This window comes from Phoenix dactylifera, chromosome 8 (genome assembly GCF_051530095.1).
Source record: "Phoenix dactylifera cultivar Ajwa chromosome 8, Ajwa_hap1_PhDact_Kaust_v1.1, whole genome shotgun sequence".
Lineage (NCBI taxonomy): Eukaryota > Viridiplantae > Streptophyta > Magnoliopsida > Arecales > Arecaceae > Phoenix > Phoenix dactylifera.
The window spans coordinates 21,636,263-21,648,339 of NC_143197.1; the positions used below are offsets into that span (position 1 = coordinate 21,636,263).

Consider the following 12,077-nt stretch of genomic DNA (forward strand, 5'->3'; position numbering starts at 1 on the left):
TTCTTCACACAGAAATCAATTTTTTATTACATTTTGCCAGTCACTGATTGTTATCTACTTGATTTCAGTGTTCTAAATTCTTCTTCTCTATAGGTTTATGGCAGACTTAACTTCCAAGGCTCTTAGGTAGAAAAAAAACCATAGCCCTTGACTGTACCCAAAACTTATGGAATTATCATTAGTTATCTTGAATTCTTTTAATTGAAATGTGTATAATTCCTTGCTGATATTTCAAGCAATGACAGCTGGATTGTGCTGAATTGGGTGATTCGAGCTAGTATAGAATTGGATTGGTTGATAAGCAGTATGGTTCTGCTATTTGATTCAATTTGGTTCCTTTTCTTTCTCTCTTTTCTTAATTATAAACCATTGAGCAGTCTTTTTCGAAGCTTCTGTTTGGCTCTTGCTCTCCCTCGATTCTTCCCTCTCTCTCATCATAATCTCTCTCTCCCCCGTCTCTCTCATTGTAATCTCTCTCTCTCCCAGCAATCTCTCTTTCTTGGTGATCTACATCGATCGGGGTCAGTGGCGACGTTCTCTCTCTCATTCAACAGTTTGGATCGTCTCTTCCTTGATCGACGTCGATGCGGAGACCCTCTTCCTCGATCTAGCACTCGTGCACTTGATCGACGTCGATGTTCATGTCGTCGCCCTCAATTGATGTTGATGTCTTTGTCACGGTACGCCTCTCTCCCTCTCTCTCCTCCCTCGTTCCCCTCTTCCTCTCCTTTCTTCGTCTTCTTTCTCTATTTCCTAATTCTCCTTTTAGGGTTAGAGTTTCTCTCTCCTCTCTTGTCTCGATGTTTTGTTTTTGGTATGCCTTAGCTCGGTATTTATGTTCTGATACTGGATTGAACTAGTTGCCAGCTAATACCAGCCCCGATACCGGTTCGGCGAATCTTGATTTCGAGTTCCAAAGGCCTAAATTTTTCTGCTGCTTTTCAAGTAGCTCAATCGAGTTATTTATATGATAAAATGGAATTATTGATAAATCCTGAAACTAGGATCTCTAAAGTGACTGGCAGATGATTCTTATCTTGGTAAATTGCACTTCCTGCAGGCATGGCATAGTATTCCCAAAATAATATATAATGTTGTTGACGGCCGGTGGCAGCCTCGAGCAAGCCCGGGGTGCCGGCATAAAGCTCCAGGTTTGAGAGGTCTGCCATCTTGGAAACTGAGGGGAAACAGGACCTGGGAGTTCACAAATTCTGTGTGCTTTCACCCATGTTGAGTTTTCTTTTGATTTGTATGGTTAGTTTACAAATCCTCCTCTACGTGGAGTCTGAGAGGCAATAAATAAAATATGATGCTTGCCTGCCTCTCTCTCTTCCATATCAAGCGATCCATAACTAGCTGGGAGGCAATCCGTCTGGTTTTGCTTCCTTTGCCAGCATATACCTGGTATAAAAAAGGCCATAAGCAACAACAAGGAACAACTAGTTTTTACCTGGTATATATATGTCTTTACCTGTATTTCTTTTGGATGCTCCCCTCCTACATATTATTAAAGCTTTTTTTTTGAAGTGTCCTTTCCAATCACTTTTTGCACATTACCATATGAATCTCAGTGATCTTCGTTGCTCATTAGTAACATTGATCAACTGATCAATGATGCAGCCATGCCTTTGCATGCTACAATTTCTGATCTTGTATGAACCAGATGAAATTTTTAAGCTGGCCATAAGAATTATTTAAATCATCTGCGTTTTTCACTTTGTAAGCATATACAACTGAGCACCTTCATATCACTTGGCAATGCTCATCTGTCATGTTGATTAATTAGTCAATTTTGCTGTTGCATGCTGTATGAACTTTAGCACTGTATCCAATTAGTAAAATAAATGAATCTTTAAGTAGTTTGATAGCTCACTCATAATTCTTTCTTTCTTTTTTAAATTATGGAGATTTTCATTCAATAGAGCTTATTTTTTTGCTGAGTTTCTTGTACAACAGATGTGCTTCCACTTCAGGGAAATTAATTAATCACCGATTGGAAGAATGGGCAAAAAATTCAGGTGTCAGATTGTTGCAAACAAATACTTACCTTTCTGACTCTGGCATCTGGCATCGGATCAGTCTTACTGCAGCCAAACATGGTCATGTAGTCCTTTACTGGATAATAAATTTATAATTTTACCCATCACCACAGCTCTATTCACCGCAATCAGCTTTCGATTATAAATTTATAATTAACTCTTTTTTTTTGGAGCCAACGTCAACTAATCAGTATAAATTGAATTATTGCTTGTTTAAATTCTAAGTAACAATAACCATAATTTTATGTGACACTAACTGGTTTACTTGTGCCACTATGATGCTCTTTGTGGAAGATGCAGTCTGTTCTTGCGTATCAAGCAAAACTATTGCTGTCCCATTGTTGATGATCATATATAAATTCTAATGGCTTAAGCTTTTAGGCTGAGCTGGGTTTCAATATGTATATCAAGTCCTACTGCATTCAATTCCCCCATCTTCCTAACATCCGATCATATCTTTGATAAGTCCGTTGAAACCATGGATTCCCGTATCTCCTCTTCCATCCTTTTATTTTTCCTTGACATCCTATAAATCGGTAGAAATTGAAAAATATGGTAAAATCAGGCCAAAATTTTATATTTTGGCAAGTTTAGATCTTTTTTACAACTACATATGATATAATTTTTTATTTTTTACATTATTTATTTTTATTAAAATTATATTTTTAGATAAAAAATTATAAAAAAATAAAATGTTAGATTCTAACAACTAGTATCATGCTCAAGAACTAGCACGCTGTCTACTGGCTTTTTGATAGCAGTTTGATTGATTTTGGACATATTAATTGCTTTTTGCATAAAAGCTAAGCTTTTAAGTAATTCCTAGATTAATTAGGCTATTAGTCCTTAATATGGCTGATAAAACATATATGACACTTCTATCGAAGACTACATTAGGTAGAATTAAAATTTAATTTACAAATTTTTATACAACCTAAATATTATTTTTAATAGAAATTTTAGTAGCATGTAGATATTTCAAATAAGTTTTTTTTGAAGCATGCATTATATTTTTCGATAGTTATGCAATTTAAACACACTTTTTTGGAAAAATTAATATAAAGATATGAATAAAATAAGAAATAAAAATTGAGAATTATATAAATATAGTTTAGATGTAATTTTTGGAAAACTGTTCAATTTTTGTAGAATTTCTCTAAACTTTTGAGTAATTTTAAATTAAAAAATTATCTAATCCATAAAAAGCTATAGATAATTCATAGATATATAAAACGCTGCAAGTGATTATGATTTGGGTTGGCTCATGACCCCAACCGATCCGATCCGCTTAAACTCAAATCGACTTTGTGTTAAAAAAACCCGTAGGACTACATCAGATTTAAGATTGGACCTGAGTTTATTAAATCTGGATCCGACTCGACCTGATGTGATTCGTTTGATTTTTAGAAAACTTTTTTCAATCATACCATCTAACCCAAAGTCAAAACGTTGGCCCGTAAGCTGCAGGGTTGTTAAGAGTCGCGACCCCCGCCTCCGTCCGCGTGCGTCATTTGATTTTCGAGTATTCTCGCGCCGAATCTCTTGCCGCTTTTTTTTATTTTGTTTTTAGGCAAGTAATCTGTTACCGCTTTACCGCAAACTTCTGGCGCCAAACCTTCCCGCCATTCCCTGCCTTCTCATCAATAAAAGGCTCCCCATCGCCCCACCCTATTTCACCACTTTTTCTCCCATTCTCTGTCTCCAATCTTCGCAGAGATGGTGGTGGCTTTGGGGCCGGGGAGGTTCTACGGGAGCAGCCTCCCGCGGCCGCGGTTCTACGCCGAGGTGAAGCTGAACGAGGACCGCGTCGACCCACCGGTGCGCGTCATGGATCCGCTGCTCTCGTGGGCTAACGAGGCCCACTGGTCCATGGGCGGCCTCAGCTTCAAGCGCCACCGCCTCCAGGGCCGGATCGAGGGCTCCATCAAGAAGCTCCGCGCCCAGCAAGAGAGAATGCACAGAAATTCCCCTTCCATCGACCGAAACCCGGCGACCAAGCCAAGGTTCTCCGGCCATAAGCCCCAGTCTCTGGCCTCGCTCCGTTCCGACTCCTCCGAATCCGAGTCTGAGGAGGAGGTGCAGAAGAAGGCAAAGGATGTTAGCATCGTTTCGTCGCCGTCGATTGGGTCCGCTCAGAAGAGGAAGAGGGTGAGGAGGCTCGGAGATGAGTTTGATAGGATCGCGGAACAGCAGCAGATGGGGAAGCAGAGTGAGGCGGTGGAAAGTGTTGCATCGAGGACACGGAGCCGGAGGCCGGACGCGGAGGGATTGGAACTCGGTGAGGAGCCTACCGTCGCTGGGAAAGGGAGTGTGGAGAGAAGGAAGAAGGAGGCTGATGGCGCGAAGCCGAGAAGGACTTCTCCAAGGAAGAAGCAGCTGATATGATTCCTATGTTTCTTTCTCGTCCTTTCTCTTCCTGTCTCTGTGATGTTTTGGATTGAATCAACTGCAGTTTACTTGTTTGATGTATTGATGCTGAGAAAGAATGAATTAGTTTGATGAGGATCGATTTGGTCCAAGTCCTAAAACTGAAATTAGTTTTGCTCTCTGCTTGTTTGCTTAGTAAAATTCTTTAAGCTTTTATATCTTGTGTGCATGTGACTAGGCAAGAGGAATTAGTTATATACATCATGATAAAAAATCAGAGAAGTTTAGATGTGCATGTTTGCAGGCTTAGGGAATTACATATATTAAAGGGACTAGATCTGGATTCGAATTTTTTGGGTTGAAAATTAGTTATGCATAGATCCGGCTCAATCTGAATGATTTATTGGGTCAAAAATTGTAGCTGTGGATCTATTTTGATCCAATCTCATCTTTTATTGGATTGAATTTGGGTCTAACATTAGGACCCGAATAAGGAATCGAGTTGGATCGGTGTTATTCATGAGTCGGTCCGATCTATTTGTACCCCTAGATGCATTGTAATAATTTAACTTTTTAACTCAGCAGAAACTAAATATATTGGTCTATATGCACTACAATCTATGTTTGAGATTTAAATGTCTTCAGCAAAATGTAGATATGTAGTATTCAGGACCCACTCTATAATGACTTTGTATGTGATAAGGAGGTTTCTATGTTAGGTTGGCTCGAAGGCCAACAAGCCTAACTAGAGCTTAATACCTGAGGATCAGCCCCTAGGCTAAGCTAGTCTCATAGCCAAGCAAGTTGGGATCAATGTAGCGAACTGGGCAGATCGACATATGCCACGTCCAGCCAACCAATGGAGAAGGCTAGTTAGGGTCATAGTCTGGTTTAGAGTTGGAGACCTTTGGTCTGAAATTTGATAGAGATGTTGAGGAGAGATCACGACACGAAGGCCAGTGAGAGCTGCAAGGCTAGCTAGAGAGGAAGAGCCATTTAGGGTACTCTACCTATTCGAGCCAACTAGGAAAGAAAAGAAGGTAAATCCATTGGAGAGTAGATGAGGAGCCAGTTCATAGTGATTGTAAAACTATCAAGCTCTCTAACAACAGATTGCCTGAGTCATGTAATCATACAAGTAATGATGATGACTCTTCCAACAATGATGGGTTCAATGGTCAAGTGGAGGCAATAGACAGGGAGGGGGTGACATGTACTTCCCTTTGCTTACTCCATTCATTAGGGACTCTCGATTTGAATATGTGATGCAGGATATGGTGCACTAGCATAAGGCTAGGGAGGACACCATAATATACAAAAGAAGGGGACTCGGAGGTTGTGGACATTGTACTAATCTGGCTGATGAGGTGGTGCATTGAGTTGGAATCCTGGACGTACCAGTAGCAGTACCAGTAGCAGTGATACTCAAGTCATCATCTAATATCGAATCATATCATCCAATGTCAGGTTATGACCTATGTATATGTGCCCTCTACGTCTTCATATTCTAGCGGGTATGATCCTTCTCAACCTCAATCAGGGTATGGATTAGACCTCACTCAATCCTTTTTGAGATTTTCGTTACTTTACCTGAGAGAGCAATAGTATCAACATGGCTATCTAGGATAGATAAGCTATAGGGTGGATACAATACCAAGACCGGAGTCAAGTCCTAATGTCTGACTAGGAATATGATTTGGGCATGTATGAGGGACATGGACAGTCCACATGGAATTGAACAAATGCATATTTGTTGCACTTCCAATTTTAAAACAGGTATTTTACATTTTTTAGTGTTATACTTAATCAATTTAACATGTGTTACATAGTCATACCATTCTCTAGGCATGTAAATATCCAAGGTATCGTACTTTCTACTTTCTAGTTCCATTTAATTGGTGATTGCTAAATGGATGGGTAACTTTTTTGGTACTTTTCTTTATATTAAAACATTTTATTTTGCTTTATTTTTTTTCTAGCATTATATTTTAGAGCTACAAAAGGATTCTATTAATTCTTGTTAAAATACCATTTAAATGGTTGCAAATACAAAAAAACATTTTATAACTTGAGATAAGCAAAGTCTATGAAAAATGAAACTTAATTTTCTATCAGGCTATGGCTATGCATTACTTTGCCAAGCCGGTAGATCTTAATTTCAGAATTCAGCAATATTGTCGCTGCTGTTATTTTCTGCATTCTCCTTGATCCCTTTATCTTCGTCATCTTTGGCATCGCTAGTATCAGAGCTATTGGCTGTTTCATTTTTCTTTTCAGTAGTCTTGCTTTGATGGTCATCAGTGTTGCTGTTAGCCTCAGTTTGTCCTGGGTCTGATATGGTATTAACAGTAACGATTCCGTCCTGTCCTTCAGCATCACTTTTATTGTTGTTGATTGAGTGAGCGATAATTCTTCCTTCATCATCATCACTCTTATTCTCATCTCCATTTTCGTGAGGGTCATCAGACTTTTCCTGTTTACCATCTGTGGATGTCATTTCCTGTTCTTCTCCCTTCTGTGCAGTTTCATCAAGACTGTCTTCTTCATGATCTTGCAAGCCTTCACCACCTTCTGGATTTTGTGTTTTTTCTTGTGAATCATCAGGCATTTCTACATTACTGGAGTTGGAAACTGAATCCTTATTTTTATCATCTAATTCACTTTTGTCACCAGTATCATATCTCACTCCTATACCATCATCATCCCGCAAGAATTCTTTGCTTTCCAAGCTTGTGCCTGAAACCTCATTGTCATGAGAATGTGCAACCGTTTCCATGCTCTCATGTTGCGGAAGAAGCATCTGTTCTTTACGCTTCGATGCATCTCCATCCTCCCTTCCATCCCTCACAATTGAATTTCCTGTGATTTGAGAAGTTTCAAGCATGCTGAGCTGACTGTCACTAAAATCTGTGTCCTTTCTGTAAACTTCCTCTTTATTAGTATCTGTGCTTTCTTTCTTTCTCACTTGATTTTCATCATTTTGAGAGATCTCAAAGTGCAAACTGTTATTCTTCTCCAGTTCTTTTTCTTTAGAGACTCTCTGCCGCCTTCGGCTCTTGGTTTTGGTCCTTCGACCACGTCCAGGTCTCATTTTAGCATCCTCATTTTTTCCTGCCACCATCAGGCCTGCAGAAGTTATTTGCTGTTCATATCCATTTTGTGGATTTTGAAGTTTTTCTGCACTCCCATTTTCAGGGACATGTTTTTTACCTTCTATCTCATCTGAGTTCTCACCAACTTTGCCATTTCCTGCGTCTGCACTGTCAATTTGTTTCCCATTTGTAGATTCCAATGCCTGCTCTTTAACCTCCACATTGCTTTCTTGATCTGTTTCTTTGCTCTGTACAGAGTCTTCGCTCCTCTGAGAAACTTCAAGCCTCTCCAGCTGGTTATCTCCTGAAAGTCCTGCAGTTTGATCAACACTACTTCTAGTTGCATTCTTCAAGCCTTCTTCTTCTACCTTGGTTGGGAGTGTTACCCATGTTTCTTCTTCAGGAATATCTTTGTGTTGGTTACTAGCTGTTTCATTTCCAGTGTAAACTTGTTTTGCCTCTATTATGGTACTCTCACCTCCAGTAGTTGAACGTTCTTCCAATTGCACATATTCAGAAGTCACATTCTCTTTCTTGTAGTTTAGAACATTGCCATTCCTGCTGTCAATGCTTGTTTCTGCAGCAATATTCTTAGATGGCTGTAGGCTTAAAAGGTGATGCATCATTTCTTCAATTTTGGCTTCTCTCCCTTTCAAAAGTTCTGCCAGTGTTGTTATCTGAATATTTGATGCAGTGGCTTCTGCTGCCTTTTCTGTAAGTCCTTTTATCTGGTTCTGTTTCTCCTCAAGAGCAGCGTGCAACTCTTTCTGTTTTCTTTTCAGGTAAGAGATCGTGCTTTCTGTTTCTATAAGCTTGTTACTAAGCTCAGCTTTTTCACTTCCTAAAGAGATTGTCTTGGCTTTGAAGACTTCCAATTTCTTTTTTGTTACTATGGTGTTCTCTCTTTCTTTCTGTCCATCAACAAGATGAGTCAATGATTACGATTAATCTAGAACTTCCATAAGTATAATAAGTGAAAATATCAACCAATATAAATACGACTGGCTCATAATAGCAGAAATTTTTTATCTCTCTTGTTCTTCTGTATTTGTGTGTGCATGTGTGTGGGTGTGTGTGTGTGTGTGTGTGTGTGAGAGAGAGAGAGAGAGAGAGAGAGAGAGAAAGAGAGAAAGAGAGAGATGTCTCTGGTTTAGATGGAAAGATAAGAAGACATAGTTTATTACTCATGTTCACTTACATCTTTTGTTTGGTAACCAAACTAGTTGCATGAGCTTTCCCAGCAGGTTGAACAACTAGCTAGCAATATCCGAATCATGGTCATTATCCATTTCATATTATGATTTGCAGTTGTTTAATGACAATCTGTAGCCATGAACTTTCCTTTATTTATGAATGAACTGGTCCTTGTGCCTGTAGCTATGAAGTCTATATCTAGTATAACCATGCTTGTTCTAATTAACTATATAATTATGATGAAGCGATTGTTCTTATTGCAAATGTATGTGTGCATCTGCATTCCATAAGTTAGTGAATGCCTGGGGATTCTGGATGGATGTGATTTGGTGTGTTCCTTCATGCATTCTATTTGGGAACATAGACACCAAAACCATGTTATAAAGAGATCATAATGTTCCCAAGTGTCATTTGAGATGCACATTTTCTCGTGCAACCACTTGCGCTGATTGGCTGCTGACAATTATTGTTGATGGACCATATAGTTTACATAGTAGTTTTGCATGTTATGCACTCATGCAAACATCAAGATTTGTGATTTTGTGTCAGCAAGATTTATGAACTTTGATGTGCATTGCTATTGTTTAAATGAGTGTGGATCCATCAATGTATCTGCTTACATTTTATAGAGACATTGAATGCAGATGAAGCCTCTTAATGTAGGCCTTTTCATACTCTCAATTTGCCACTTTCTTTTTCTGGTCTTTTCTTAATCGAACCAGTGATTTGAGACTATTGTATGTCAACATTCATGAATGCATCTTTTACAAGAAGACTAATGAAGATTAGAAAGAATAGACAAGGGACTTTATGACTCTCTAAGGTTTGACAGGTGCATTGCATGGGACAGGAAACAGGTAATCTCCCAAGCGGAGCTTCGAGAATGCCATTTGGGAAGTTGCTTTATAGTAGAATAGATGTGCAAAAAGTTAGCTTTTCAGTGTTGAAAGACTGAGTGGTTACTAATATGTGTCCATTCTTTTGACTGGTCACTAATTATGTTTCCATTCTTTTGATGTAAGAAGATCATAGTTTATATATACTTAGGCTAAATAATTGATTATTCAGGTTGTAAGTTTTCCAGTGTTAGAGACTTCAAAAAAAAAAAAGACAAATATTTCAGAGTGAACATATGTAATCTGAAGCAAGCAATAAATTAAGTTATGGGTAGAAAATGACCTTTCACTGTGTTTTGACTTAAATGACGTGTCGGATTCCTTATGTCATAATGCAATTATAAAATACACTTTGGTTTAATAAAGTCCTCTACAAGATAACCCCAACCCCCTTTGTGGAGGTGGGATTTGTCCTTGAATAGAAGTACCAAAGATTTTACCAGCTTACCTGAAACCAGGTTCCTAATATAACGTTATAAAGAATTTATGACTGGAATTATATTTTTTAACATTTTTATTGTCATTACCAATAACCATAATTTTGCCAATGCATAAGTTTGTGAATTCAATTTTTAAATTTTCTCTTTGTGACAGGAACTATGTTTTTAGCATTTTTATTGTAATTACTGGTAACTATAATTTTGGCAATGCATAAGTTTCTAAATTCCATTCTTAAATTTTCTCTTTCTTATTGGTGCAATTTTCTGAAATATTTTTCTAAGCAGTTTTTCTTTTGTAATCAATCTAATTCTATCAATCCTTAATATTGATTCCAGTCTTGTTATTTTCTGTATTTTTCTTTAATGTAATAACAAATAGTTTTTGTCACTAAAACCTGAAAAATCAAAAATGGCATCGGATTCTCTAATTCATAATGCAATTATGAGATATTCTTAGATTTTGACAGAGCACAGTCTTGATTAAGCCTGTCACCACCAAGTTCCTAGTATAACACTAAAACCTGAGAGAACCTAAGGAGAACAAGTTTATTTTTGGCATAAATGTGCTGGTAGAAATCCAATGCCAAGATATCGGACTATGATGAAGAATTGCATGCATATTTTGAATGTTAAATGTTAATATATGTTAACAATCTAATTGAGAGTGCAAGTAGTACTGATTTTAAAGTCATTGGTGGTTGGTACCAGTGGCCTGGTTTGACTTCCTTTCGCACCAGACTCTGGATTTCTGATGCAAATAATTCAAGTTGACCCGATCTGTTTTATAAACTCAGGATCAGATCTAGAAAAGATGCCAGTCAACTCTACTCCCCAATGCTTTCAAATTACTTAGAGTGGAATCAGAATGCAAACAATGATCATAATTTATTATCTCTTAAGATCCATTGTAGCAGGAACAAGATCATATTCTCTTTCATATGAAATTGTAAGACTGAAATTTGGAATTGCCAATCGTCATTTTCAGTGTCTTCTGCGACACTCCGATCAGCTTTAAGAACAATGAGACTAAAGTGACAGCACCTGATGCAATCTTATTCCCCAGTCTGATCAAGTTGTACATCTCAGCTATTCCAAATTTTGATTAGTATTCATATTTTTAAACAAAACTAAACGCAAGTTTGAAGTCATGATCTGAAACATGAAGTGTCGTTTACAGTAGTACATTTTCAAATGAGATTATGACAGACCGAGAAAAATTGGTGATTGTTATAAGATCAAATCACAGTCATGATGATATATTTTTTTTCCTTTTGGTGGGGATGTCAGTACCTGCAGGATGAGCTCAAGAGCAAGCAGCTGTTGATCTCGGTCTTGGAGGAGGAGGCTGAAGACACGCCTCTCCCTCATCTTGTGGAGCAGAACAACGCTGAGCAAAGCTGCACAAAGCGCCAGCAGCAGCAGCAGCATTCCATATGGCCTCTTCCTGTAGTTGCCAGCCATCTTGTTGGTCTTGAACCTGGACTTGGATTCCAATCTCATAACCCCTTCCCTTCCCTCCCTTTCCAATCTTTTCTCTAAATATAAAGGAGGGTGATTTTTGTTTGCTTTGAAACTAGAACAGGAGTTCTTTCACCTAGGATGGAGGAAGGTCCAAGAGGTGGAAAGATAGGCTGTTATTGGGGGATATGATTTGGCCACCTATTGCTTACATACAATTATAAATATTGGTCAATGGGGGCTCTCTCTTAATTGTTGTCTACTGACTGCTAGTGAGGTGATTAAGGTAATTACATGCAACGTTTTTCCAATGTGGGTAGATCTTGAAAGTTTAACTACCGAACCAATTTATTTATTTTTTAGAGGATCTCCCAAATATATGGTGTTGGCTTTTCGCAATCCATGTTTGCCAAGTCTTTTTATTTAGGACTATTGCTGATGTTATGTCAAGCATTTTTCCATATATCTTTCCACAATCTCAGTTTATGTCATATTAGATCTTTCTGTCTTCTAATACTTTTTTTTTATAAAAAAATTGGACATGAGCTAATAACACCGATTTATTGATTCTCCATCACTTTATGCTCGTAA

The 12,077-nt window shown here is 38.1% G+C and overlaps 2 protein-coding genes across 2 annotated transcripts; one reads left to right on the forward strand and one right to left on the reverse strand.

Moving 5' to 3' along the window:
- Positions 1–3,643: 3,643 nt before the first annotated feature.
- LOC103718696 (uncharacterized) lies at positions 3,644–4,622 on the forward strand. The gene has a single exon (XM_008807625.6). The coding sequence runs from the start codon at positions 3,756–3,758 to the stop codon at positions 4,422–4,424; it is 669 nt and encodes a 222-aa protein (XP_008805847.1). The 5' UTR covers positions 3,644–3,755; the 3' UTR covers positions 4,425–4,622.
- A 1,821-nt stretch (positions 4,623–6,443) lies between these two features.
- LOC103718700 (uncharacterized) lies at positions 6,444–11,668 on the reverse strand. Its single transcript, XM_008807629.4, has 2 exons — positions 11,319–11,668; positions 6,444–8,409 (listed from the first exon to the last, which is right to left on the reverse strand). Exons 1-2 carry the CDS (start codon positions 11,526–11,528, stop codon positions 6,565–6,567), a joined length of 2,055 nt encoding a protein of 684 aa, XP_008805851.4. The 5' UTR covers positions 11,529–11,668; the 3' UTR covers positions 6,444–6,564.
- Between the last annotated feature and the right edge of the window lie 409 nt (positions 11,669–12,077).

Coding starts and splice junctions, on each gene's coding strand:
- LOC103718696 (XM_008807625.6), top strand. CDS start 3,756: ATGGTGGTGGCTTTGGGGCCGGGGAGGTTCTACGGGAGCAGCCTCCCG.
- LOC103718700 (XM_008807629.4), bottom strand. CDS start 11,528: ATGAGATTGGAATCCAAGTCCAGGTTCAAGACCAACAAGATGGCTGGC. Junction 8,410..11,318: donor CTCTTGAGCTCATCCTGCAG/GTACTGACATCC, acceptor GTTGATGGACAG/AAAGAAAGAGAGAACACCAT.